General features: G+C 33.7%; 5 protein-coding genes across 10 annotated transcripts; 1 reads left to right on the forward strand and 4 right to left on the reverse strand.

Moving 5' to 3' along the window:
- The first annotated feature begins 1,094 nt into the window (after nucleotides 1-1,094).
- On the forward strand, nucleotides 1,095-5,349 carry LOC122580475 (glycosyltransferase BC10-like). 3 transcript variants are annotated; one of them, XM_043752746.1, is made up of 3 exons: nucleotides 1,095-1,472; nucleotides 2,088-2,710; nucleotides 4,335-5,349. In XM_043752746.1, exons 2-3 carry the CDS (start codon nucleotides 2,198-2,200, stop codon nucleotides 4,971-4,973), a joined length of 1,152 nt encoding a protein of 383 aa, XP_043608681.1. In that variant the 5' UTR covers nucleotides 1,095-1,472; nucleotides 2,088-2,197; the 3' UTR covers nucleotides 4,974-5,349. The 3 variants fall into 3 exon arrangements, with proteins under 3 accessions (XP_043608681.1, XP_043608682.1, XP_043608683.1); XM_043752747.1 differs by having other exon boundaries at nucleotides 1,095-1,467; XM_043752748.1 differs by lacking the exon at nucleotides 1,095-1,472 and adding an exon at nucleotides 1,884-1,968.
- A 1,079-nt stretch (nucleotides 5,350-6,428) lies between these two features.
- LOC122611254 lies at nucleotides 6,429-10,022 on the reverse strand. 2 transcript variants are annotated; one of them, XM_043784246.1, is made up of 10 exons: nucleotides 9,843-10,022; nucleotides 9,675-9,744; nucleotides 8,678-8,745; nucleotides 8,443-8,504; nucleotides 8,272-8,353; nucleotides 7,582-7,815; nucleotides 7,066-7,194; nucleotides 6,910-6,971; nucleotides 6,703-6,822; nucleotides 6,429-6,626 (listed from the first exon to the last, which is right to left on the reverse strand). In XM_043784246.1, the coding sequence occupies exons 1-10, from the start codon at nucleotides 9,891-9,893 to the stop codon at nucleotides 6,590-6,592; spliced, it is 915 nt and encodes a 304-aa protein (XP_043640181.1). In that variant the 5' UTR covers nucleotides 9,894-10,022; the 3' UTR covers nucleotides 6,429-6,589. The 2 variants fall into 2 exon arrangements, with proteins under 2 accessions (XP_043640181.1, XP_043640183.1); XM_043784248.1 differs by having other exon boundaries at nucleotides 6,429-6,620; nucleotides 9,843-10,021.
- Nucleotides 10,023-12,283: 2,261 nt separating this feature from the next.
- On the reverse strand, nucleotides 12,284-13,023 carry LOC122579169 (protein PAM68, chloroplastic). The gene has a single exon (XM_043751282.1). The coding sequence runs from the start codon at nucleotides 12,960-12,962 to the stop codon at nucleotides 12,372-12,374; it is 591 nt and encodes a 196-aa protein (XP_043607217.1). The 5' UTR covers nucleotides 12,963-13,023; the 3' UTR covers nucleotides 12,284-12,371.
- Nucleotides 13,024-13,497: 474 nt separating this feature from the next.
- Nucleotides 13,498-16,884, reverse strand: LOC122580328. The gene is made up of 5 exons (XM_043752601.1): nucleotides 16,480-16,884; nucleotides 14,719-14,814; nucleotides 14,582-14,630; nucleotides 14,189-14,302; nucleotides 13,498-13,833 (listed from the first exon to the last, which is right to left on the reverse strand). The coding sequence occupies exons 1-4, from the start codon at nucleotides 16,828-16,830 to the stop codon at nucleotides 14,217-14,219; spliced, it is 582 nt and encodes a 193-aa protein (XP_043608536.1). The 5' UTR covers nucleotides 16,831-16,884; the 3' UTR covers nucleotides 13,498-13,833; nucleotides 14,189-14,216.
- A 2,120-nt stretch (nucleotides 16,885-19,004) lies between these two features.
- LOC122579329 lies at nucleotides 19,005-23,567 on the reverse strand. 3 transcript variants are annotated; one of them, XR_006320619.1, is made up of 10 exons: nucleotides 23,310-23,567; nucleotides 23,109-23,227; nucleotides 21,241-21,347; nucleotides 20,923-20,988; nucleotides 20,747-20,829; nucleotides 20,076-20,122; nucleotides 19,870-19,948; nucleotides 19,694-19,784; nucleotides 19,351-19,443; nucleotides 19,005-19,255 (listed from the first exon to the last, which is right to left on the reverse strand). XR_006320619.1 is itself a non-coding variant. In XM_043751482.1 (9 exons), exons 1-8 carry the CDS (start codon nucleotides 23,379-23,381, stop codon nucleotides 19,698-19,700), a joined length of 660 nt encoding a protein of 219 aa, XP_043607417.1. In that variant the 5' UTR covers nucleotides 23,382-23,567; the 3' UTR covers nucleotides 19,005-19,255; nucleotides 19,684-19,697. The 3 variants fall into 3 exon arrangements, 1 of the variants encoding a protein (XP_043607417.1); XR_006320618.1 differs by having other exon boundaries at nucleotides 19,684-19,784; XM_043751482.1 differs by lacking the exon at nucleotides 19,351-19,443 and having other exon boundaries at nucleotides 19,684-19,784.
- Between the last annotated feature and the right edge of the window lie 1,276 nt (nucleotides 23,568-24,843).

Below are 24,843 nucleotides of genomic sequence, written 5' to 3' on the forward strand. Positions count from 1 at the left end.
ATTACCTTAAAATACTGGGATGTTACATTAGTTTCAAAATATGGGCTATTAATAACAAACATAATATACTCGACTGTAATTTAAAGGTACCACTTGCATAAACCTTCGGCAAGTGATCATCCACGGTAACAATAAACAATCACATAACACTTAAAGCATGTGTGATTACATAACATGCACACTTACACAACAAAACATCTACATACAAATAACAACATGACTAGCATAATTTTACGATCACATAACAATTAAAGCACGTGTGGTTGAATAACATACACACTTACACAACAAAACATCTACGTGACACATTGTTAATCGAACCAACAACATGGCTATCACCAATCTACCATTCTTAGCATTCTAGCTCACAAATAAGTCGATTTAACGCTATAATCATACCTCAATATACAACATCAACGGCCTAGATTCTGCCTTTGACATGATCATCATCTAAGACCAATAGCAATGTTTAACTGCAAATACTGGCCATTAATCTTCAAGTTGCTTAATTATTGCCTAAAACTTACAACTACAATAAGGCTTCTGCTCATTACATTATAAGCTTAATATTATCGATAACAACCAATTTTACCACAATCTTCTCTATTACCCTGCTAATTACCATAATCTTATCAAATGATAAATCTCATTGGTATGACTTATTTATCTTCATAATTTTAACAAAACCATATCACATAACTAAACAAGACTGTATGACTACTACTATATTAGTACCAACTGCATTATTACATGAAATCGATCACACACATATAACCAAGTTCCATATAATTCAATGTTACAACTCAATCCTGCATAATTTAATTAAGGAAAATGATAATGACAGCCCTAACAACTTATTACATGCTTAAAAACTTGTACGTTATATATTAAAAACCGCCCCCTGATTTTCCTAACAGCAAAGTATAAATTTTAATGCACCCAATTAATTTTTACTAACAACCATAAGGGCTGTCACTAACAAATCTTTAATTAATAATCAATTTCAACATATATTTCCAACCACTAAAACAACTAACAAATACGGCATTATATAAATCATATGATATCTTTATAAATCATTTTCCGATTTCCATTATTGAATTCAACAAAAACACTCCAAACGAAATACTCAAAAGTAAAAAAAAACTGTTCTCTCTCTCTCTCTCACACACACACACACAAACGCAAATATACACACATCGTGCGGTGTTGTAAGCAAATTCTAAAACAAAACATCATTCCATAGATCTCTCTCCCTTCATACGTTTAGTACTTGATACTGTGTGCGTTGTGTCTCCTATATTTACTCCAACAACACTCCTGGACTCAATTCTTTCTTTTATCATTAACAAATACAAACACATCAACTGCAAAAGTATATATCATTCAATCAATAAAAGTGTTAAAATATAAAAAAATTATTAGTATATTGTTAGATAGATGGTCACTTTTTGTCATCAGTTATTGGTATGGTATGTTCTTTTCGATCTTTTTTTTTTTTATTAATTGCTTTTGAGTATTATTATAGGATAAATAAATTTGATGTATTTATATATCACCCATGTTAAAAGATGTCATTATTGGGTTTTTGTTTGTTTATGTATGTATATTGATATTGATTGATTGTTTTTCTTTGAGTTTTTTAGCTTATTTTTGTTTGTTTGTGAAATTATTTTGAGATCTCGAGGTGTAAGAAGAGCCTTGAAATATTTTTCCCTTTAATCTTTTGCTTTATACAACTTTTTCTAGTGTGCACAGAATCCAGTTTAAGATGACTAATAGATGTTTAGGATTTGCTCATATTTAAGTGCTTATTGCGATTTTTGAAAGCCGCAAAGCATTCATCTGGATGCGTTAACCAACTTCTGTTTTTAGCTTATTTTGTGAGAAAAAAAGTGCATTTCTTGATGAGCCATAAACCAAAATTACAAAACTATTTTGTAAATTTTTTCATTTTGTTCTACAAAGGTACATGCTTTAACTTCTGTTTCTAGCTATTTTTTTTTTTGAATATTTGTCACTTTATTTAGCAAAGTTACATGCTTTAACTTCTGTTTTAACAGTTTTCCATTATTATGATATTTCAGGTTCCAAGATGGTGCCCGAATGACTTGATGAGCCATAACAAAATACCCACAAGCAGAAAAAATTCATAGTATCATGGTATTGAGGTAAAAAATTGTAAATATTGTTACAAATGGAGGAAGGCAAAGACCCTGCAACTAGTGCAGTTGTAAGTAGAGCAAACCAATCAAGAGCTTTGCCGCAAAGGCTCATACAATTACTTGCTTTGTTTCTAGTATTATGTTTTAGCATTTCTCTTTTTAGTATTTATATGATTCGTAAAACCGGGGTTGTCACTTCAGTAACCTCAGCCATCCCCATTTTAACACCATGTATCGAAGAAAAGCCAAAGAACAATCTTGACCGTTGGATCATGCCTCCTTCAAATCTGATTCATACAATGAATGATAAAGAGTTATTTTGGAGAGCTTCATTTGTGCCACAAGTAAAGAAGTATCCATTTTCAAGACTTCCAAAGATTGCTTTTATGTTTTTGACCAAAGGCCCGTTACCATTGGCTCCTTTATGGGAGAGGTTTTTTAAGGGACACAAGAGCCTTTATACTATATACATTCATTCGCTTCCATCATATGAACCCCGTGTTCCATCCACATCTGTTTTTTATCAGAGACAGATACCAAGTCAGGTACGTTTTACCATAAACCATCTACATCATTGTGTAGTAGTTATTATATCTTAACCAAATAATATAGTATTTTCGAAGTGGTTTTGTGGAGTTATGTATGTCAATGAAAGATCTATCTGTCCCCATGTTCGGATAATTTGTCGCTTCATTATAAATGTGGTTAGAAGAGTGAATAGTTTCTTAATGAAGTGGAATGGTTGTTATATTATCGTTGCCCCTCGAGAGTTGGATTGGTCACTCAACACTTTGTGTAAAGGTTTATACTTTATAGGATTCTTGAGTTTGTATCTTGAAATGTAGAGAAACTAAGTTTGAACTTATAATATAGACATTGGTTTGATGCTACCCTTTAGAGCATCTCTAATATGCACTTTAAAGTGTTAGACTAAGATAATGTAAATAATTTTTAATCAAATATAACGGTACTTAACATGGTAGGATAATCTTTATGAGAAGTACAATGAATAGTGTCACACCAAATCTGGTGTGACTAGATATGTCTTTTTATCACACCAAAATGATGCAATTGTTTGTCTATTTTTTAATTTATTTTTTCACTTCTACACCAAAAATTGTGTAAAAACGTACAGCTTAGTATTAACGTTGGAGATGCTCCTGTAAGCTTGTATTTTTATCTTCTCGAGATAGAGTGGGTACAGAGAGTTAATTATGTTACCCTAACTGCCAGTGATAGGTTTTGTGAACATGGTACTATGGTTGGGCAAATGGGCAGTTGGGCACACATGTTTGCAAGAATGTTATAGTGTGGAAAATGATTGATGGGCCAAATATGATCAAATGGAAATGATTTAGAGAGAGAAATATCATAATCGATGTGCAAATTCCTAAATGGATTAGGCATGCTTTTTTTTGCTAGTTATTGAGGTCTTTTTGTTATTACTTGGTATTGACTAGCTGATCCTTGTTGTAAACTAATAATGCTGATAACTTGCAAACAATGAGTACATTGTACATACAGTTTTGGGCCTCTGGACCATCCTCAATGTGAGAAGTAGTAAATCTATTATGGAAAGGGTTTTTGTATGGAGTGGTAAAGAATCCAGTTTGCTGTATTTGTATGTTCTCTTCTTATTCCAATATATAAACTTAGTTGGTTGCAGGGTTTTTTTTAGTGTTGTTTATTGGCAATTAGGTCTCTGCAATCTGTATAAGTCTTTTTTAACAGTGAGAAACCCTTTATGATTAATAGGCATCACTATACAACAGTTCTCATATTTGTCATGCTATTAGCATGAAATGTATATGGCATCTTCGTTCAGTGGTTGAAGTTTTGACATTTGTTGTTTAAAAGATCTTAACTTGTTGACTGGTAATCATTAGGATCAGAACTTAGAAGTAAGTGATGCAAGATTTTCCCTTCTATGATCTAGTATTATGAGTTTATCTTGAAAAAAAATTCTATCAGAAAAGTATGTATAGAAACTTCACTAAATTATTATAGTAATAATTATCAATTTATACATACATATTTATAGTTTGTCAACAATAAGACCCGATGTGATTACGACTTATGTTTCTGAGTCTTTACCAAATGACATTCTAGGCATTCAACTAGCAATCACAGTATGTATATAACTAATTTGCTTTTGGCTCGGCCTTGCAGATAGCTGAATGGGGTAGAATGACCATGTGTGATGCCGAGAGGAGACTTTTGGCAAATGCCCTTCTTGATGTCTCCAATGAATACTTTATACTTGTCTCTGAATCATGTGTTCCCATCTACAACTTCACTGTAACATATCGTTACATTACGAAATCCAGATACAGTTTTATGGGGGCCTTTGATGATCCTGGTCCATTTGGCCGGGGCCGTTACAACCCCAGCATGTTACCCGAAGTCAACATCTCCCAATGGAGAAAAGGGTCCCAATGGTTTGAAGTCAACCGTAAACTTGCAACCATCATCATTTCCGACGTTACCTTTTACCCGAAGTTCTTGGAGTTTTGCAGGCCCGCCTGTTATGTGGATGAACATTATTTTCCAACTCTATTAACAATTCTGGCACCAAATCTTCTAGCAAACCGTAGTTTGACTTGGGTTGACTGGTCAAGAGGTGGGCCACACCCTGCAACATTTGGGGCATCAGACATTACAGAGGCATTCATGAAGAAACTTCATGAAGGGCGGGAATGTCTTTATAATGATGAGCCTTCATCAGTATGTTATCTGTTTGCAAGGAAATTTGCTCCTAGTACTTTACAGCGGCTGCTTGTTTTTGCACAGGAATTCTTGGGTTATTGATTTGATCCGTATTGGAAGTTGAAGACAGTTCTCTGCGGTATACAGATTATAATATGAACAGTTTTTCCTATACAATTCTAGCTTGAAGACAGGTTTTCCTGGTTAATTAGTTTAAGTTGTCACTAGCTTTGGTTGAAATTTGTTAAGCCTTTCAAACATATCCTCCATCTTAGAAATTTGATTCCATATTTTTGGTATTACGCTATTAACTATAAATTCTTCCGTGCTATTCACGGTAGTGAAGATGGTGATGATTACATACAGTAGTATTTTTAGAGTAAATAGTAGAATACGGTTGTCCTTATTTTTACGTTGTTTATTACAATATGAATGTGTATGTGAATGTTATTGAATGTGAATATTTTGTTAAACAAAACTTTTTTAGAAAACTTGTTGAGTTGGTAATTAAGCATTTAGGTTTAGCTAATTAGTGTTTTATGCTTAAATCGGTAGTTTTGATATATATAAGATTAACAATTGAAAACACACATTATATGATTTATTTACCATGAGTAGACAACTAGGTACCAGAAGACACATGGTTAATTCAGTGATCAAGCTTCGTTTTCCTCCTAAACACATGCTTTATATGCTTAGGTATACAATGATGTTTTTAGTCTTCAGAAAATTTCATGGAGCACATCATTTGAGTTGACCGAATTTTCATTTCATCCAGAATCTGGGTAAGTTCTTAAACGGGTTCTTGAGTTAGATTGCATACGGGGATGAAAGATTGTTTTTTGCTCTTGATGTTAAGGAGATGGTATTTTTCGGGCCATTATTTTGGGTACATTTTAATGGATCCCTTTGCATAATCTTATTTCAATGTGATGGCATCCGATATGAATCATGGGTAATGGACAAAGACAGTTTTTAGTGTGAGAAATCATGGTCAAAGTATGTTCATTAACATTTCTCAGTTATAATAAGTTCTTCCTAAAGGGAAACGTTTGAGGAATGAGACAAAGAAACTCATAATCCATGACATTATGAAAAATCCGAGCAAGGAGTTCATGTTGCCATGTACATTTAATGTTTAGAGCTCACAAGTCGTCATCATCAACCATCTGATAATCCGAGCAAGGAGTTCATGTTGCCATGTACATTTAATGTTTAGAGCTCACAAGTCGTCATCATCAACCATCTGATTTGCTTTCTAGTCTAGTATGAATCCTTTAAATTTAGTGCTTACTTTGTTTCTTTAGAATTCATTTGGGATGCTACAGATATATATCTTCTTATAACACGTATTTCTCGCAAGTGGGAATACAACTTACAACTTTCAAATGTTGTGTCACATAGATACCTCTAAAGTTCCATCGGTCCTTTCCTATATAAGACTAAAAATATATCAAATCATTCAAGAAAGGTATCTTAGGTAATGCACGTCTCGACATCAAGTCTGTCTGTTCTGCTTGTACATTTGGTCATTGAGGTATACAAAATAAAAGCATATAATGAAAACAAGATCACTTTAACAATTCAATGCAGGGTGTTAAAATAGCTGACTGTGAACTATCCCCAAAAGGTATCACATACTGGGGCTTCAAGAATACACATAAAAAATGTATGTCAGGAATTTTATAAACAATTACATCAAACTAGTGATAAAGAAATCAACCCATTTTTGTTTCTGCACTTCCAGCTCTATACCTTGCAAATTATAGTTACACCCATGAAGTTTCAAGAATTCACATATTATACGGATCATTATAGGAATATGACTTACCAGCCCACTGATTCTTCTTTAGGAAGATTCCGATTGTATAATGGAAACTCAAACAAGAAGGCTACTTTGAACCAAGAAGGCAAGGTTCCATACACCACAGGAGGCAGCGGAACGAGAGGACTGAAACGGAAAACAATTTATTTATGGTCTAATTTATGAAAATATTAGAAAATACATGTGTTCAAATGTATGAGAATATTCATCAACCTTGTTGTCTTTTTATACTGTCGGTATCCCGCCACATTTCCATACTTCTTATCTCCAGACTCCTGAACCCATGTTTTGATAAATTAGATCAATTAATGTTTGAATGATGAAAAACTTTAATTATTTATAAGAAACCAAAAGCTATGAATACAGAACCTCAAGCAGCGGTATCCCACTAATAAAAAGAAGTAACAATGTTAGAAATAATGGCCCGAGTACAACAAGCCATTCAGCACCTTCCAATACAGGTGTAGAGGCCACAAAAATTCCCCACCATAGAAAAATCTGCCATTAAATAGTAGATTCAATTAGTTTCAGAGCATGACTGAATAAAAAGTGTACTGAAATGTACAAGAATAGTGTAGCAAGATTCAAGAAGTTGCATACAGAAGTTACACGCCCATATACAATAGTGAGCAAATTGCATAAGTAGGCAACAGACTTTCAGCTGCTTTCTATTTGGGGCAACATGCTTCATTTACATTCACAAAAAATGGCAGAAAAAGTTTGAGCCTGTTTGTGGTTGAAACAAAATTGGTCGCCCCAAATATAAGTATCAGACCAGAGTTCATTACCTTATCATGCAATTTGCCTGATATATTTAACAAAATAAATTGAAAGACTGGAATGATCCAAACTCGATATATGTGATATGGGGGTTGAACCACTAACCTCGCCAAAATAGTTTGGATGACGGGAGTACCCCCAGAGTCCAACATCGCACCATTTCCCCCTATTTTCTGGAGAATTCTTGAAGGTTAACTTTTGCTGGTCAGCAGTGGCCTCAATTGAGATACCCACAGACCACATAATCCACCCAATTATGTCCTGAGCTTTAAGACCTGGATTTGAATCAGTTGCATTGACAACTGTCACGGGTAAACTTACTGTCCAAACCCATATAGCCTGCCATAATAGAACAAGAATCAACTAAATGTAAAAGTGTTGGGTAACTGTTAACTTTTTGATATGTGACCCAACAGGTCAACGGTTGGGTCAACCCGTCAACACTTAGTTGTCCATTATTTTATTATCATGATTATAACATATTGCACAATATAAATCAATTCTTTTTAAAAATGTCAGGAGGTCTTCATCATCTGAGATCAATATAGACGACTTTTGGCTCTTTTAGTCGTTAGCTAAAGTTTTATGATTTTTCCATGTTTAGAGATATGAAACATCCCAAATTAACACAAACTTTTTAGTGACTAAATTGACTTCTTATCACAGGTATGGAAAGTACAGACCCTTTCCAAGGAAAGACTATCTTTATCTCAACAAAATCATTCAGACAGGTAGTGTCAACAAAAATAAAGAAAGCAACAAAAATAATATCAGGTATAAATGTAATAAAGAAACCTGGAAAATCCAGAAAACTGCCAATTTCCCTAAATTAGCACGCATCTCATCAAAACGCCGATCTTCTCCCCAATTCAAGATCCTGACAAGTAATGCCATTTGATCAGGGATGATTTTTTTACAAGGATAAGAACTCGAAAGATTTATAATAAGATGTTTGTGAGTAATTACCTCATCAACAGAAACAATCCAAGGCGAAGACCCCATACTACAACAAGAAAGCTCAAAACCACCTGAAATGCACGATGATACAAATAAAATGTGTAAGGTAAATAAACATGCTCAAGTAATTCAAGAACTGAGAAAACTATACTTAATTATTCATATTTAAATATATATATTAATCAAGACAAAAGAGAATGTGAACCCAAAATTTGATAGCATAAGAGTTGGAAAGGATAGGTACCTGCCTAAAGTGCCATGATCCTTTTACAATCAAAGTTAATAGAGCGATTATGACAAAATTTGTGCTTCCTGTTGGAAAACACAGAAGATAAAATCCTAACATCAAAATGATGAAATTCTAAATAAAACTCAAATATATTTAAGCTTAACTTTATGCATATACCTATAAGTAAAAAGAATATAACTAGTAGCTTATTATAAACAAACATTAAGTTCGTATATCAGACTGGTTATTTCTACCTATAATAAGCACTTCCCTTAATCTAAACAGTCAAAAGTGCTTACAGGTTTTTTGGAAAATGCAATAAGGAAATAACACAAACACCCCTAAATCAATTTTATCCAAACAAAAAGTAGGGCAAAAGTGCATTAAAATGTACTAAAGTTGTTGCGATTTGTACTTTCGCTATCATACGTTATGTTTTGCTATTGTATTTATGTGACTTCTTATAGCTTGTCAAGAGCTGACATGCCACCAATTTTTTATTATGTGTGAAATGGCATTGGCGTGGCAATTATATGTATGCGTCCGGACAAATAGTTAATCTAAATACATACAATAGAGGTTTCGAAGCAAAATAAGATAAGTTTAATAAATTTTCATGAGCTTGTCCCCGAAAAGAAAAGAACAAAAATAAAATATCATTAAAGCAAACGAAGCTAACCTTCAACTAAAACTGAGAAGAATTCCTGTCTTCTTAAACTATAAACAACAATAATACCCGATCTAGTCAAAAGCAAGGTATGAGAGAGGCGGGATGTAGACACTAACACACCTATCCCCTACATTCATCTATCCTTATTCTAGACTTGTAGTCCTCTAGATAACTCTATCTTATCTACTTGTATTGAAATAAAAATTAGCCACAATAAAAAGATATTTGGTGTAAACAAGTAAAAATTAGCCACAATAACTATAAACCAACAAAATCCTATAAATAAAAAGATACTTGGAGTAAAAATGAAGCAACGGAAAAGGAATAATAGCAAAGACATACCCGCAAAATCGGTAACTTTGTCGAATTTGAGGAGTGCAGTGACTATGAAGAACGATAATTGATATCCAAACTACAAAAAGAAACATGATTTAGTGATTCACAGTACAAGAAAATGATAGTATATGATAATTGGAATAAGAAAGATAGAGTTTGGGTGTGGGTGTGTACGGTAACGATGGCTGTGAGTGCCAAGAAATGGTCGTCAATAACGGTGCCCATGCCCCCCTTTTTCTTTCCAATCGAATTGAATGATGTTTCTGAATTTGTTTGATTTTCAGTTTATACAGAATTGAGCGGGGGCTTTATATACTAGCAACTCATTTTGACTGGTATTTATTCTTAGATATATGTGGTGGAAGACTTGCCGCGACGTAACGCCCAACGCCCTATGTACATACAAATATATTTTGTGAATAGCAATAAATAGCCCATCAAGTCCCGAATGCTTTGATTCTTCTTTTCAACCCTCAACGAATAATAATCTCTTTTTTTCCTTATCAACAAATTTTATTAAGCTAATCTAATAGCTAGAATTTAACAATTTAAAATTAATGATTAAACATTTATTTCTAGATTTGAACATGAAACGTAAAAGAAAAAAAAAAAAGCCTCTCACCTCACTTATCTAAGAATGTACGATTGACTCGAAACCCGTGGCTTATTTTCTTACCTGCCAAACTGACCCGCCCAAGAGGGTAAAGGGCCAGGTCACGGTTCCCGTTTTGGTGCACTTCTGGGTTTCAGTCCGAGCTGGGTCCATCAGTTTTTGACACGTGAATGAACAAAAGTTCTTTAAGCCCGGGAACCGAACTGATCCTCTCTAGAGAGTAACAAGCCGGGTCATGATTCTCATTTCGGTGTATCTCTGGGTCACAAGATTATACGGATCGGGCCGATTTTTGACCCGTACACGCATTGGTTTCGGTTTATTATATAAAAATTAAAATATTTAAGTTATTATGTTTGATGTATGCATTTAATGGTAATACATTGGTTGTATCTTGTATGTAGTTATTTACAATAACTACCTTGCCTGCAAAATAAATATGAGTAGATATTTTATAGTGGTAATATCCGATGACTTTTTATGTTGGTCTCACGGGTTGTTTGAACTTTGAAGTAAGAAAACTTTTTTTTTTCCTTGAAAAAAATACAACATTCTCATTCTCATTAGATTATAAAATAGTATTGTTAATTGCATTTATAAATACAATTTAACGTATACTAATTTGATAATATTTTATGTGCAATTCAATTTATGAAAAAATTCATTTGTTTTTCGTAACATATGCTTGGAATTTATATGATTAAATTGTCTTTTTTATTTTTTGATGAATCTTATTACATATAGTTTTTTTAACAGCGAAGCTTATGCTATTAAATCGCAATTGAGGAAAACATTGAAAGAACATTCACTATCCTTCTTTTTTCAAACTCGACTTCTTCAACATCTTCTACCAATACATCAACAGATCATAATCCATTGTTGGTTTCGTCTATCGATAACCCACCTCAAAGTCATGAGCCCAAAGTTGATTCTTCAGCTGAACCAACTTCAACAAAGACACTTCAAGAGGATGTTTTTTTAATTAAAAAAAAAAAAAAACTCAAAATGTATTTTTATTAATCATGTAGAAACTGTAAGAGTACAATCAAGACGGCTTTGCCAATGTACATCCCATCCTGTCATAGTGTCATCCACCTAAACCTATACTAATAACATTCCAACTAAACCTATGAAGTACTAAAAACTAAATAGCATATATTTCAGATTATATATACACAAACTAAATAGAATGTAGTTGAGACAGAATGAGGAAGTGTTATAACATTTAAAGGAACGAACGTTAAGTTGTATGGAAAAAGGGTAAAAACACCCTCACACTGCAAGCAGTGAGGATATTTAATACAGAGATGGGCATTGTTGGCCAAAAGGACGTAATGAAAAATCGATCATTATGATGATGATATGCATTGTGATTAAATTCTTATCTATACTATTATATAAGAGAAATAATAAGAAATAATACTCTCTCCCCTAAAATGTTGAAAAGTTAACAATTTTGGGACATGTAAAATTACCATTTTACCCTAAATTAATTAACTTACACGATCATTCAATTATCTTCTAATATATATCCACTACTCTTTTAAATCAAATATCTTTACATCATATACCTACATAACTTGACTCATTTGCCACCGCTAACGGTCGTCGCCGCCGTCACTATCCGTCGATGCCACCACATCATTGTCACTACCATCACCGCCGCATTTGCGCGGGTACCATGCTCGTAGGAACAAAAACAGATGATAAAAGTTGAATCGCATGGACAATTGGTATAACCAACTAGAGTTTGGTATTCACTTTAAACTTTTTCCATTCGAGTAAAAACTTGTTTTTTATTCATAATTTTACTTCCGGCATAGATTATTGACACCATTTGGTTCTTTGTAATGTTAACAGATCTGGAATTTTTGATATTCTAAAACTGGCTGCTGGAACTTGTACTCTAGGTGTTCGACATTCAAACTGTTAACTTGATCTCCCAACTATTTGGCATATCAAATATATGCAACTGAAAAGCATTACTATAAACAAACAGAAATCTATTTAAAGTGTCTATATTTAATATGACTGGGAAATAACTTAAAGAGAAGTATACAGATGTTTATTTAACAAAAAAAAAAAAAGGTTTAAAACCTCTTTCTTGAACCAGGCGAGCCCCAAAGTGATTGCCAAAAAACAGGCCAATTCTTTTGAGCCTCGTTCCAACCCAAAAGAGATCCTTCCCTCATAGGGTCCCAACTAGTGGACACTATCCCGTAACTAACACCAGCTAGTGCTGTCCCAAAAAACACAAATGACACAATGAAAGGAACCCAAGTGGGTACATCAATCTTCAATCCTACTTTCAGGTAGTAAAAGAATGGAAAGAAACACAGTCCTATTAACAGTGGAATCCCAACTGAAAGCCCTATCCTACCAATCATTCTGTTGGTTACTATCTCGGGAATCACACCTGCTTCTCTTTCTGTTTCATAATCTTCATCTTCATATTCATCTTCATTGTTGATCTTCTTTGGGATTAGGGGCTTTTTGGTGACTTTCTTGGGAGGTGGAGGACCGAAGCCTTTTGGGGAATTGAGTGTGGCTGAGATTGGTGAGAATTGGAATTGGCGATTCCGGTGGGTATTGTGGGATGGCTTCGGGATTGGAATTGGGAGTTTAGATAAGCTGTTTGGGGATGAAGAAAGATGGAATGAACAGCAGGCAGTAGCTTCCATTTCTGGGGTTGGGTTTCAATGCATTATGTTATGTGAAATGATTGGTGGTGAAACGTCTCTTTGTTTTGAAAGAGTTTTGGATTTAATGGCTTATCTTCTTGAGTTTGTAATTACCGTAATACCCTTATAAAGGCCCAACAGGAATGTAAAACTGACCACTTTGTGGATGTATTGGGCCTATTGGCCCATTAACTAAAGGTGCTCAAAAGTCTTAAAAAATCCAACTTACATTAATGATCAGTTTCATTTGGTTGATTTTGAGAGATTAGATTAAATATTTGTTTAATAAAAGCAGACACAAGTAGTATCACATATGGAGTTAGTAGCTGATATAAAAACTACATATGGAGTACTTGTTGGTAACAAAGAAGTACAATACATTGATCAGACTGGTGATAAGTTGGCAACAAAAGCTAGTAGGTAATAATCTGAATATCTGATGATTGAATTGTAGTTAATATATTTTTTTTAGATACTCTAATAAAATTCTACTTTTTCTCTGCAGAATTCCGTAGTAGTAATAGGCAAACATGTGTTCGAAAAGCATCCAGACGATTGTATACAAAGCCAAACATTCTCAAGTACATTAGAGTTCAAGAATGTCTACCGTTCCCAATCCTTTTCCAATCCAGTCATTACATACGAGTATTATTTAAAACCTAGATATATGCCATATACGGTCAAGTGGAGCCACTTGATGATCTACCTATATCATTCTGTACTGAAGTCTTTGCATTCTAAGTAAGAATTCCATTTATTTGAATTGTACTAGTACTAAATGAACAGCAAGTTTAAGAAAAAGTAACTTCATCACCTTGTGAGACTAACAAGATCTCGTTTGTATACTTTTGCTTCACTCTGAGATTCATTCCTGGTAATAAGGGAATACAAAAGGCAGGTTATTAGACAATCTGATTGGGTGTGTGTAATGTGTTCACTGACCTATAAGACCAAATGATAAAACCCACAATCACACGATTTAGATATGACCGGGAATGCAAATTGCAATCTAAAGGCAGACTCACATGATGAAAAAATTAAATTAGTTTTCAAAATCACATCTGTGGTTCAATTTAAAATAACATGCAGATAAACATCAGAACCAGAATGTGTCATACAACTATTATTTTCAAGTGTTTACCAGACATATTAGTAGGGTCACTGGTTAGTTTGTGAGAAATATGCAGACCATTAAGTACTCCTCATGAAGCCTAGTGGCTACTCACCTAAAAGCAACTGGTAGCTAAAGTGAATCTAAGATGCAATTCCATATCGGTTCCTTAGACCATCAACAGCTTTGTCCATAGACTGCAGAAGTTCAGGGAGGATGGTTTTGCATACTGCAAATAACAAAAACCAGGTTCACATTAACTTTTGAAAGTTCCAATACAAACACACTTCTTACTTCTGAGTGTAATAGATACAATCAAGAGTCAAATTGTGCCGTTCTGGTCTCCTTTAACATTTTCATTATGCAAAAGACTTTCAGCGATTAACACATACATTTTTAGTAGGACCTGCTTGTATAATTAAGATATAATGATGTTAATCCAGTCTCAATAGTGCTAACTAGTGTGAAATACTTACATTTTCCTACAAGTTAGGTCATAAAAACATACCACGATTAGTGCTAGCCTGTGATTCTGCAATGAGCTCCATATATGATGCCTGAAAAAATGTAGTCTATCATACATTTGAAAGTTCAACATTATGAAAAGATCTGACCAGATATTGATGCATAATACTAATTAACCACCTGCATTGCATCACGACTTTCTTTTATTCGATCATTCACCTTCTTGTATTCCTTCTCAACTTCATCCATTGTTTGCAGGCATGCTTGGTTTTGAATCTTTTCAAACAGCAAATATATAAGAGCTTTAGAGACAACATGAATAACCACAAAGCTGACAAGGAAGATACTGGGTTCTATTTGGTGGTTAAATTTTAAAACTATAGACAAATCTCTTATGGTCTGAGAACTATTTATATTATCATAACATATATCTACCAATCACATTATCAATACTTATAATACTAGTCTATGTACAACAAACATCTGTAATTCACAAGACTTGCTTCACATGAACACATTGCACATAACAAAAAAACATCATAGAATATCAACTGAACATAGATAAAATATGTTGATATTACACATTTATCCTATCTTTATCCCAATTACTTGATGATCCATCACACAAAAACAAAAATCAACAGCAATGCACACTTCAACATTCATTTTTAACCATATCCATGATAAGCTTGACTGGTACCTCCATTCTTTAATGGTGCTAAAAATTTGACAAGCATGTGAATAAACCTGAATTTCTTCAAGGCATACTTCATATGATAGACAAAATATACAAACATGGTGTCCACTAGTCATATAAAGTGGAGAAAATAACATAAGTAAGAGTAAACCCTTTTAGTATACAATTCATTTAGAGAAATTTGATCTACATAATTTACAATCGTGGTGCCAAATTGTCTGGACACACATTTACAAAGAACGATTTACATAAGCAGACTAATTGCAGCAGGACCTATAAAGTAACTAACTATTAGAGAAGAGTTTAGCATTGTCTAACAAAATTACTACAAATAAGGAATTACCGTCTCTAAATGCATACGCATATCATACACGAGATTTTAACATCAGAATCCGATTCACACACTTACACAAGATAGTAAGATACCATACCTGATACCTCCTAACCTAATCTAAATGAATAAAAGAAACATCATTCTTCACGACATTAGCCTCCAACTTGAATATCGAATATCATAAAAAAATGCCTTACATAATCAACAAGTACATTGGTCTAGATAGTCTCATAGATGAACAAATTTTGATGGCAACAGCTTCCTATAACCTAACATAGACATCAAACTTCAATAAACTATTAATAAACAAGATGCCAAATATTACTTTTAAGAGATTATCATTTATCACATCTGACACTTGGAAGTCATGATACAGGACTCTAATTCTGGCACAGAGATTACCATTAGCAGACATTAACTCTTCAGAAACTAATATCAAAAGAACTGCATCCATATCCGCCTAATCAATCAAATTCTATCATATTACAATCAAGACCAATATTATCGATAGCAACAATTTCTGTAACAATAAATTTATCAGCAAACAAGACATTTCTCATCACTTCCAAGGCATCGTCACATTTTAACGCTTACAAGTAAAAAAAAATGGACTCTAATGTTGATACAGGTGCTATCATCAGCAGAGTTAAACTCTTCAACAACTAATTTCATTAAACCTAAAATTATATTAGCTCATATTCAACAACAAATAAAATATAGAAATAATTACAAAAAATAAAAACTACTCCGATCTGAGGCAAACTATACTTATAACATTCTATGTATACACAACAGATTATATTGATCAAACAGCAAACAGTAGAAACTGAACTTATATATCTCTATAACACTATATATAATATGTATAAATGAATATGCGTATCGAATAGCATATATAATGAAAATATACCTTAAATCGTTTATGAAGGCGAGAGTGAGAAGCTTCAATATCCTTAAGTATCTCAGCATGCGAAAACTCGAGATGACGCTTAATCGAATCGACATTAGATGACGTCGTATCCTTCAGATCTGCGATTGAGCTAAGCGATTTGGTTAGTGACGACGGCGCCGGTGGAGGTGATATGACGGTAGGCAGATCTACAGGTGATGTGATGTTGATGTTTTTCATTGGAGATGAGTATGTTGAAGAAACAGCGTTGTTGAAGCAGGTGCTGAAATTGAACTTGAATGTTGGCGGTGATTCGCTCGGTGATCGGTTTTTAGTTGCCGCCGGTGGCTTTTTTGTTGATTTCCTCGCCATCGCTGCTTTTTCTCTTCTGTGATTGTTTGTATTCAGAAATGAAAATTAAACAGATGGATATTTGGCTATTTGAATTTTATGTGTGTCTAATGGCGGGGTTTTATTGGTCAATCAGTCAAAGAAGTTTGTTGCTGCAGCCTGCAAGGATGACCAATGTGGTTTCCCCGAAGTTAAATTTTTTTTAAAAAAGTAACCATTGTATTTATATCTATCCCGACAAATCTTCGGCGGTCAACTATACAAATTTACAACATCTTAAATTTACACCAATCTTCCCAAGATATACTATGATGTTTTCCTCTATTCTTATACCACAAAAAACCTAATGATTTGATATCTTGTATAATTTCTGTAGCATTAACACTAGAATTATTAAAGATAATCTCGTTTCTCGCCTTTCAAATGCACCAACAACTAATCATAATAATGTCTTTAATCGTCGTCTTCTCGGAATTGCTTTTCCCCGGAATCTCATGAAATTCAATAAGGTCCATAAAATTAAAGATGACGAATGGAGGAGTATGACACCAGGAGTTGATTGCACGCCAAACCCTCGAAGCAAAACCACATTCACATAAAAGATGATCGAAGGATTCCTCTCACAGAAAAAACGACTACTATGACTATACTAGTAGTTGAGAAAAATATTAATTATTTTAAATATTAGTCTAATAATCCTTTTAAAATTATATTCACACATGAATTCCACTAATTCGCTTTTTAAATATTATATTCATTAATTTCCACAAATGTCATCATCTTATAGTTATAAGAAGTTTAGACTAGTTAATTAGGAGGATATATCATATCCCTTTAATTAATCATCCTTAAATTTCAGTGGCGGAACCAGGATTGAAAGGGACAAATAACACGGTTTTTTTTTTTTTTATCGTTGTCCTTATATTGACGTAAAATCACGATATCGATTATATTGTTACGATTTTAGCGAACTTTTAGGATATTGTCTAATTTTATAGACTTTTAATAGTTTTTGGTAATTTTGTAGTTTTCATCTATCATTTACTTGCACAAGTACGTCTTTATGCGTTTCATTATTAGAAAACCTTTTCGAAAGTTTAGAATCAGTTACATTGACAAGTATCTCATATTCGTTTGACCCGTAACACCAATAAAGAATACGTCATTTTTTAAAGAAAATTACACTACGTGGATCTAGCGGACTCGTAGCCCGGGCTACCCCTAGCTTGGGTATAGTTCCGCCTATGCCTTAAATACTGAGTATGTATATACTTGCAATTTGGCTTCATGTTTGGTTCAAAAATGAACGGACTTTAGTTTGGGACCGTCAAGTCCCTCACAATCTCACATGACTATCCCGTGAGGGCAAATGTCTTTTGACCACTATGAAACTTGGAGCCAAAAGTTCGTTGATACTGATCATGGAGTAGTGATGTTCAGCCAACATACATACACTGTACACATTCATTTGTTGTCTCCCATTTATCATAGTCACAAAGTTAATCTTTTTTCAGGAAGCAAAGCAGGCACTGATGCTTAGGAGGGAAATGACTGATGTATGTGATGCATTAGAACTTTCGTCTCCTGTTTTCAAGAGTGAAGACTGAAGAAGTGAAGAGGCATGTGCTGAATACACACACACACGTCCTTATGAGTTTGGTGTAACTGCACACTTAATATTGAATCAACCCTTGGTAACTAGCTGCATCTTGTTCCTTACAAGGTTGTTAAATGATGATTAACAAAATACTCTCTAGCATGTAATTCTAATGTCCTAAAAATGAAAGCAGCTGTCTCTATTTATATAGATTATAGACTCTTAAAATGAAAAGTAATCCAAATATACTGTAACTCTTGAATATTGATGCATAGGAGAAGAAAATGTAAGCAGCAAGATTGACACTGTTCTCTAGATCTGAACATTCTCTTTGCTTTTTGCGTATGGGGAACCTTTTAATTCTGCCTACATAATTGCGGGAAGAAATATGATAAAAGGTGCATTCTGTTGGGTAAACATTGTAGTCCAATGAGTAATCTGATCACACGGTTAGCACAGGTGATTAATCATTCACTTGCACTGGGCTGTAGAAGATAGAGGTGTGTCCATTTTGGCCAATTTACTTATAAGGTTTCTCGGCTAACCTCCAACAAGTCCCTCATAAAGACAGTCAGATGGTAAAAATGACAGTTCATGGTTTTGGAATACAGGTATTCATTGACATAGATTCATACAATGTCAAACATTAAAGATCGATTCCCTCTTTTGGTTTAATGAGAACAAATTAATAGAACTATATACTGTATAATAGCCTATCCAAGCATCCAGCCAATAATGAAATCAGCCAATGAATATGCAAGAGAAGAGAGATGCTGATTTCCATCATTGTGAATATATCTGACATAAATTATTATACATGACTTCAATCCGTAGCTTCTTGCCATTATCCTGTAAAATAGAGTATAAAATATGTTACCAATGGAGGTCACAAAATGGGTGGGATGGGTTTGTTGGGTAAATGGGTCAAGCAAAAAATTTTAAACCTGATTCACTGGTGAGGCCGTACCACTTAATGCCCAATGTTTATTTACATCTTTTTCGAGAAATGACAAGTCTGTAGAGCATGATTACAGTAACTGTAGCAATTCAACAAAAAAGCACAGTACATATTTTTAGTAAATGATTTAAGAGGTTCTGTTTTCAAAACATACTGTTTCAACTTATCTGATTTCCATTTTAACCAATAATCACTTATTTGGCATGTTTGACCCGTTAAAGTTAAAACATAATCCATATTGACTCATATATGAGGTGGAATTAACACATGTAGTTACATGGAACCAATGTAAACATAGTTTCACGCAGAAGATTATTACTTGTTTATACCAAATTAAACAGGCCTGCCAGAGCTAGGAGTGAATATCTGACCGATTGCTTCAAGAGGGAAAACACTCCAATTCTCAACATGCTTAACAATCTGTCAAGAAAAAACAAGTGAGACCAATACCAATCAAACTTTTCAAGCATTAAACCAAGATAAATGTTTAATAAACGTTGCTTACTTTAAACTGATCGTCTAGATCATAGACTGTAGTCCCATCAATGGCAATGAGAGGCCTCCAAGGTATTTTAAGATATGTCCTGCAGATTTTAGTTTGTAGATATGTATTAGATGATTAACTTTGAATTGTGCAAGATCAGCCTTTGAAAGAGAGCTAGTGATAAAGTTTATCTTAGGTAAAAAGTAAAAACTGAAATTTGCTAATACCTTAGAGTCCATGATGCCGTTACAGACTCTGTTTCACCTTTTAGAACCTGTATCATGTTGTGTTGCATGTCATCAACAAAAGCACGCAGATATAACCAAATTATATATTATGGGTTAAGTAAATAAGAAATACAGTTTACATACTTCTGAAGATGTGGCGAATCCAAATATTCTTAATCATTAAAACAAGTATAACAATTAAACTTCTGCTAATCCATCTTTGCTATTTCTAGAGTTACTGTAATATGGAAACAGTATAATTACTTTATTTAATATTAGCTATCAATGCAATCTGGTTTGAATTGTCTGCTTTAATTCATATTTGTTCCAAAGTGCCGTTGAGACATGTTCAGAAAAGATGATGGGATGCACTATGAAGCATTACATATGTGAGCAAACGTACACAATGTACTAACCTTAGAGTCTTATGAGAACAGTTGCTTTAAAGAATGAAAGCAAATGCTGCATCAAAGATTGCAACAAAATCTCTCTTTTGGAGTTATTTTAGTTTTTTCGTATTGGTTAAGTTCGCAAATTCTTTCCGGTTTCTAAGTGAGATATTTACAAGGCTTTTTTTTAAGCAAAACGTATTAGTGGAAGTGTGGCCTCAATTTATTTGCAAACATTTATAGGTTTAAATTGCCAGAGTGCAACTTATAAAGAACTTATACCTTACCGATGTAATGTAACGAGATCGATGGATGCTCAAAAAAAGGTACAAGCAACTTTAAGTTGCGTGAGTATAACTCCCTACCTGGATGGATCACACTATAAGGATATACTCATTTGGCACACACACACACCCACAAATTTTAATTGTGTAAGAGATACAGATTTAAGTCCTTACCACGAAATCTAATGGTCGGGTCTTCAAAGATACAATCTATTGTATATATCGCAGAAGTAAATTTTCCTAATACATACAGAAATAGCAGTATAAGTCAAGTATGGGAACAAGTAAAACGGTTAATCAAACTGTAATATAGAAGACGCAACATTATGTTAATATGTTATATGGCAAACTGGGTGTAGCATACAAAGTTCAATATTATGTAGCATACGGAAGATTGTTATCTGCCTCGGTTAAGTGATAGCAACTTGACTGCATAGTGTTCTAGTTAATATTTCCAATTTATAAACATGGTAAATAAATGCAAGAAGTTACCTGTAACGAAATAAGCATCATCATAATCTGACTTCAATATCGTAATTATATCATCTACAGAAGTCACAGATGTTTCATTCTTCTGTTCAGGAACCACTTCATATAACCTGCAAAGAATTGGGATCGAAGAAATATATAATGACCAGCTTATGTTGGCTACTATTAGAAGAACTGAACATCTGAACAATATATATGACCCGCATGCCGGTGATGAAAATTCTTGCTAATACGACACAAAACGAACTGATTCTTGCTAACCAACAATAACACTTCGCCTTTTATGATATTCCAAATCTTTTCTTCTGACTTACACCACGGGAGAGTGTAAAAATGCTACTCGAAAGTTCTAACTTAGACTGTGATATTTCTACATATAGAGACTGGACATTATTATATGACTTACATATTAGATTTGGTCACTTAGCAAGTTTGACACATCGAGGTCTGTATCAATTAATTTCTCAATTTCAAAGTTATCTTAGGTTTATTTGAGCCAGTTAGTTGATCAAAACGTAATGGCCTTTCCAAGATATTGAAATGAGCCGAGTATTGTTAATAATGTCCCTCTAAAATCACATGGATTTGGACTCCTGAACACTTGGACATGACATGACATAAGTTAGCTTGCAAGGATGCGGCCACACAATTTCAGTTCTCTAATAACTTGGATTTGGACTCATGAATGCCATGCAACCGAGGTATCAAAAAATCCCATATCACTTTCACAAGTTTATAGGCTAAATCATTTCATGTCATATTCAAATCAACATGATTTTACCATATTTTCGATATCCGAATATAAAATGGTTAAATGGAACAAATTAAAACTCCGATGGTTTCCTCATACATAAAATGATAAAACCGATAAGACAGGAACACGAAGAAAACTGCAGCTATCTTCACTTTCCTAAAAGTCTAGGCGGATTTTCCAAGATACGTTAATCAAACTAAAACCTGAAGACTTAATATTCAATTCAAGCCATCTACTTTGTACAGATAACTTAAACATGTATTTATCATAAGCTATAAGCTTATATATATATATAGGGTAACGCTCCGGTCAGAACAATTTTAAAATAATAACGGTGATAACACTTAAAAAACATCATTTTGATGCATTAAAAGTCCATAAACTAACATAGTGCATAACTAATTATCATTATTTAAGTGTTTAACAACACATTGGTCTGTCAAAATCAAGAAAATCATGTTTTTTGTTTTGTGCATCCATCTTGGAAGCATATTCTTCAAAACGATGCATCCACCAAAAAACGTGATTTTTTAGATTTTGACGGATCAATGTGTTGTTAAACACTTAAATAATGATAATTAGTTATGCACTATGTTAGTTTTATGGACTTTTAATGCATCAAAATGATGTTTTTTAAGTGTTCTCACCGTTCTTATTTTAAGACTGTTCTTATTTGATTGTTCCCCTATATATATATATATATATAATATATATATAAAATATATTATTAAGATAATAACAATTTAGGGTGTGTTTGGGAATATGCACTTTTTTTTAGTAACTAGGTGTAAAGTAAGTAATGCTCAGTGCCGCCTTTTGCGGGTTTTGAGTCCCAATACCTCGACGGTGTATGGGGAGGTTAAGATGTAGACAGACGTTACCTCTGCCTAAGTGGTAGAGAGTCTGCTTCCAGTTTCTACCTAAATGGTAGAAAAGGCCCTCCAACCTTTGCATGGGATGAGGATCGAACCCATGACCTCTGTCTCCAGGGGCAAGTGTGTTTACTACTGATACAACCCTTCATTTTTTTTAGTAACTAGGTGGGTAGCTGCTTATTTTTTTTCAGCAAAAAAGCGCTTATAAATAAGTAATCCAAATTAATGTTGTGAATTCTTACGGATTTTTGTTGAAAGATGAAAAGAGCCTAAGGATCTCTGTAGCTCCACTAACAACAATCTTTAACACTTGTGGCGCATCGTCATTCGTATTCGAACACCGAATACCGTTACGAAACTTCTGCAAAGAAAATTGTAATTGTAGGGTTTTAATTTGAGATGTAAAGAACTTCAAGAATAATGAAGAGAAAGAAGGGTAATACTAGTTGTGGATGATGGGTAAGCTGTAGCCGGTGAGAGATGCAGATGGCTCCGGCCATGTTCATCGTAATCATGGGTCTTCTCCTGGTTTGTTTTCCGTACAACCGGAGCTGATTGGTGAGAATTGGATTTGGTGATTCCGGTGGGTTTTGAGGGATGATTTCGGGATTGGAATTGGGAGTTTTAGGGCTGAACTGTTCACATACAGTTTACGAACTGTTTGGGGAAGTTGGTTCGTGTTTCTCAGCGTAATTCATTTATGTTTGTGAACATTTGATAATTTGTTCATGAATGTTCATTTATTTATATTCATTAACCATCATTCTTGAATAATAGTTCGTTATGTCTGTTTATATATTTATATATATAATCAACTATACTGTTATAAATAGTTTAAATATAAATAGTTTTTTTATATAATAGATATATATATTATATTATTAATACCTAGTTGTTTAAGAAAAGTATAAATAAAAGTATTTAGTTTATAAACAGTTCGTTCATTTGTGTTCATTATTAGTGTTTGTTTGTTTGTATTCGTGAACATTTGTTCATGAACACAAATGAACGGACATGAACAAGTGGTTGTGTTCGTTAATCTGTTCGTGAACCGTTTGTTAAGTTAAACGAACGAACATGAACAAGGTCTTGTTCGTGTTCGTTCGATTCGTTTACAGCCCTATGAGAAACTGTTTGGGGGTGATGATGAATGGAATGAACAGCAGCCAGGCAGTAGCTTCCATTCCTGGGTTTGGGTTTATCTTATGTAGGGCCTTTTGGTTCGCTGAATGTTTTTGAAGGAATTGAAATTCATAGAAAAAATTGAAATTTGAAAAGAATTGGAATTTATTAAATTTGTAATCATGTTTGGTTCGTAAGTTTACCAATGAAATTGAATTATTCATATAGATAAAAAGACAATAACACCCTTCAATAATTAAAACCACCAAAAGATATCATCTATCTATTATAAATAATAAATTAATCTTTATCTAAACATGGTGATAATACAATTGCTCGTATCTATAATCCTAATAATAATAATACATAACAATCACAAGTATATATGGTCCTTTTTATTAGATCTGAAAGGTTTTTCAATAGCTTAAAACAACTACCAGTCAAACCACTATAAAATACAACCATTTGATTGAAGCTCCAAACATCAAAGGAATCTGACATGCATGGCTACTTTTTTTCCTTTTTTTTTTGTATCTGGGATTTTTTTTGCCGGCGGTGGTTGTTTAGTATCCGTCGGAGTTGGTGGTGGTGGAGGAGAGTTTGGGTTTCTGGGAATCGGGCTATGTTTGCGATGGTGGTGGTGGCGGGGTGAAAGTGATTTAGAGGTTTGAGTGTCCATTATTGTCAACTGATGGTGAAATTGGTTTGTGAAGATTTCTTATGGTAAGAAAATGATGATCGGAGATTGTTTGACAGAGATGAAGAATGATATAAATTTTAATCATTTGAGGGCTTGTTGGTACCTTCATACACATTTCATGGTAATTTCAAACATTCCTTCTATTTAGTGAAGGA

This window comes from Erigeron canadensis, chromosome 8, assembly GCF_010389155.1.
Source record: "Erigeron canadensis isolate Cc75 chromosome 8, C_canadensis_v1, whole genome shotgun sequence".
Classification (NCBI taxonomy): domain Eukaryota; kingdom Viridiplantae; phylum Streptophyta; class Magnoliopsida; order Asterales; family Asteraceae; genus Erigeron; species Erigeron canadensis.

Bases quoted from the DNA above. Each gene is read 5' to 3' on its own strand.
- LOC122580475 (XM_043752746.1), top strand. From the start codon at position 2,198: ATGGAGGAAGGCAAAGACCCTGCAACTAGTGCAGTTGTAAGTAGAGCA. The intron at 2,711-4,334 runs GTACGTTTTACC...TCGGCCTTGCAG, and splicing joins AGAGACAGATACCAAGTCAG to ATAGCTGAATGGGGTAGAAT.
- LOC122611254 (XM_043784246.1), bottom strand. From the start codon at position 9,893: ATGGGCACCGTTATTGACGACCATTTCTTGGCACTCACAGCCATCGTT. The intron at 9,745-9,842 runs GTACACACCCAC...TTCTTTTTGTAG, and splicing joins CACTCACAGCCATCGTTACC to TTTGGATATCAATTATCGTT. The intron at 8,746-9,674 runs GTATGTCTTTGC...GTTTTCCAACAG, and splicing joins CAAAGTTACCGATTTTGCGG to GAAGCACAAATTTTGTCATA.
- LOC122579169 (XM_043751282.1), bottom strand. From the start codon at position 12,962: ATGGAAGCTACTGCCTGCTGTTCATTCCATCTTTCTTCATCCCCAAAC.
- LOC122580328 (XM_043752601.1), bottom strand. From the start codon at position 16,830: ATGGCGAGGAAATCAACAAAAAAGCCACCGGCGGCAACTAAAAACCGA. The intron at 14,631-14,718 runs GTGGTTAATTAG...ACATTTTTTCAG, and splicing joins AAAGTCGTGATGCAATGCAG to GCATCATATATGGAGCTCAT. The intron at 14,303-14,581 runs GTATGTTTTTAT...TGTTATTTGCAG, and splicing joins ACAGGCTAGCACTAATCGTG to TATGCAAAACCATCCTCCCT.
- LOC122579329 (XM_043751482.1), bottom strand. From the start codon at position 23,381: ATGATTACGATGAACATGGCCGGAGCCATCTGCATCTCTCACCGGCTA. The intron at 23,228-23,309 runs GTATTACCCTTC...TTTTCTTTGCAG, and splicing joins TTACCCATCATCCACAACTA to AAGTTTCGTAACGGTATTCG. The intron at 21,348-23,108 runs GTAAGAATTCAC...AATTCTTTGCAG, and splicing joins TCATCTTTCAACAAAAATCC to GTTATATGAAGTGGTTCCTG.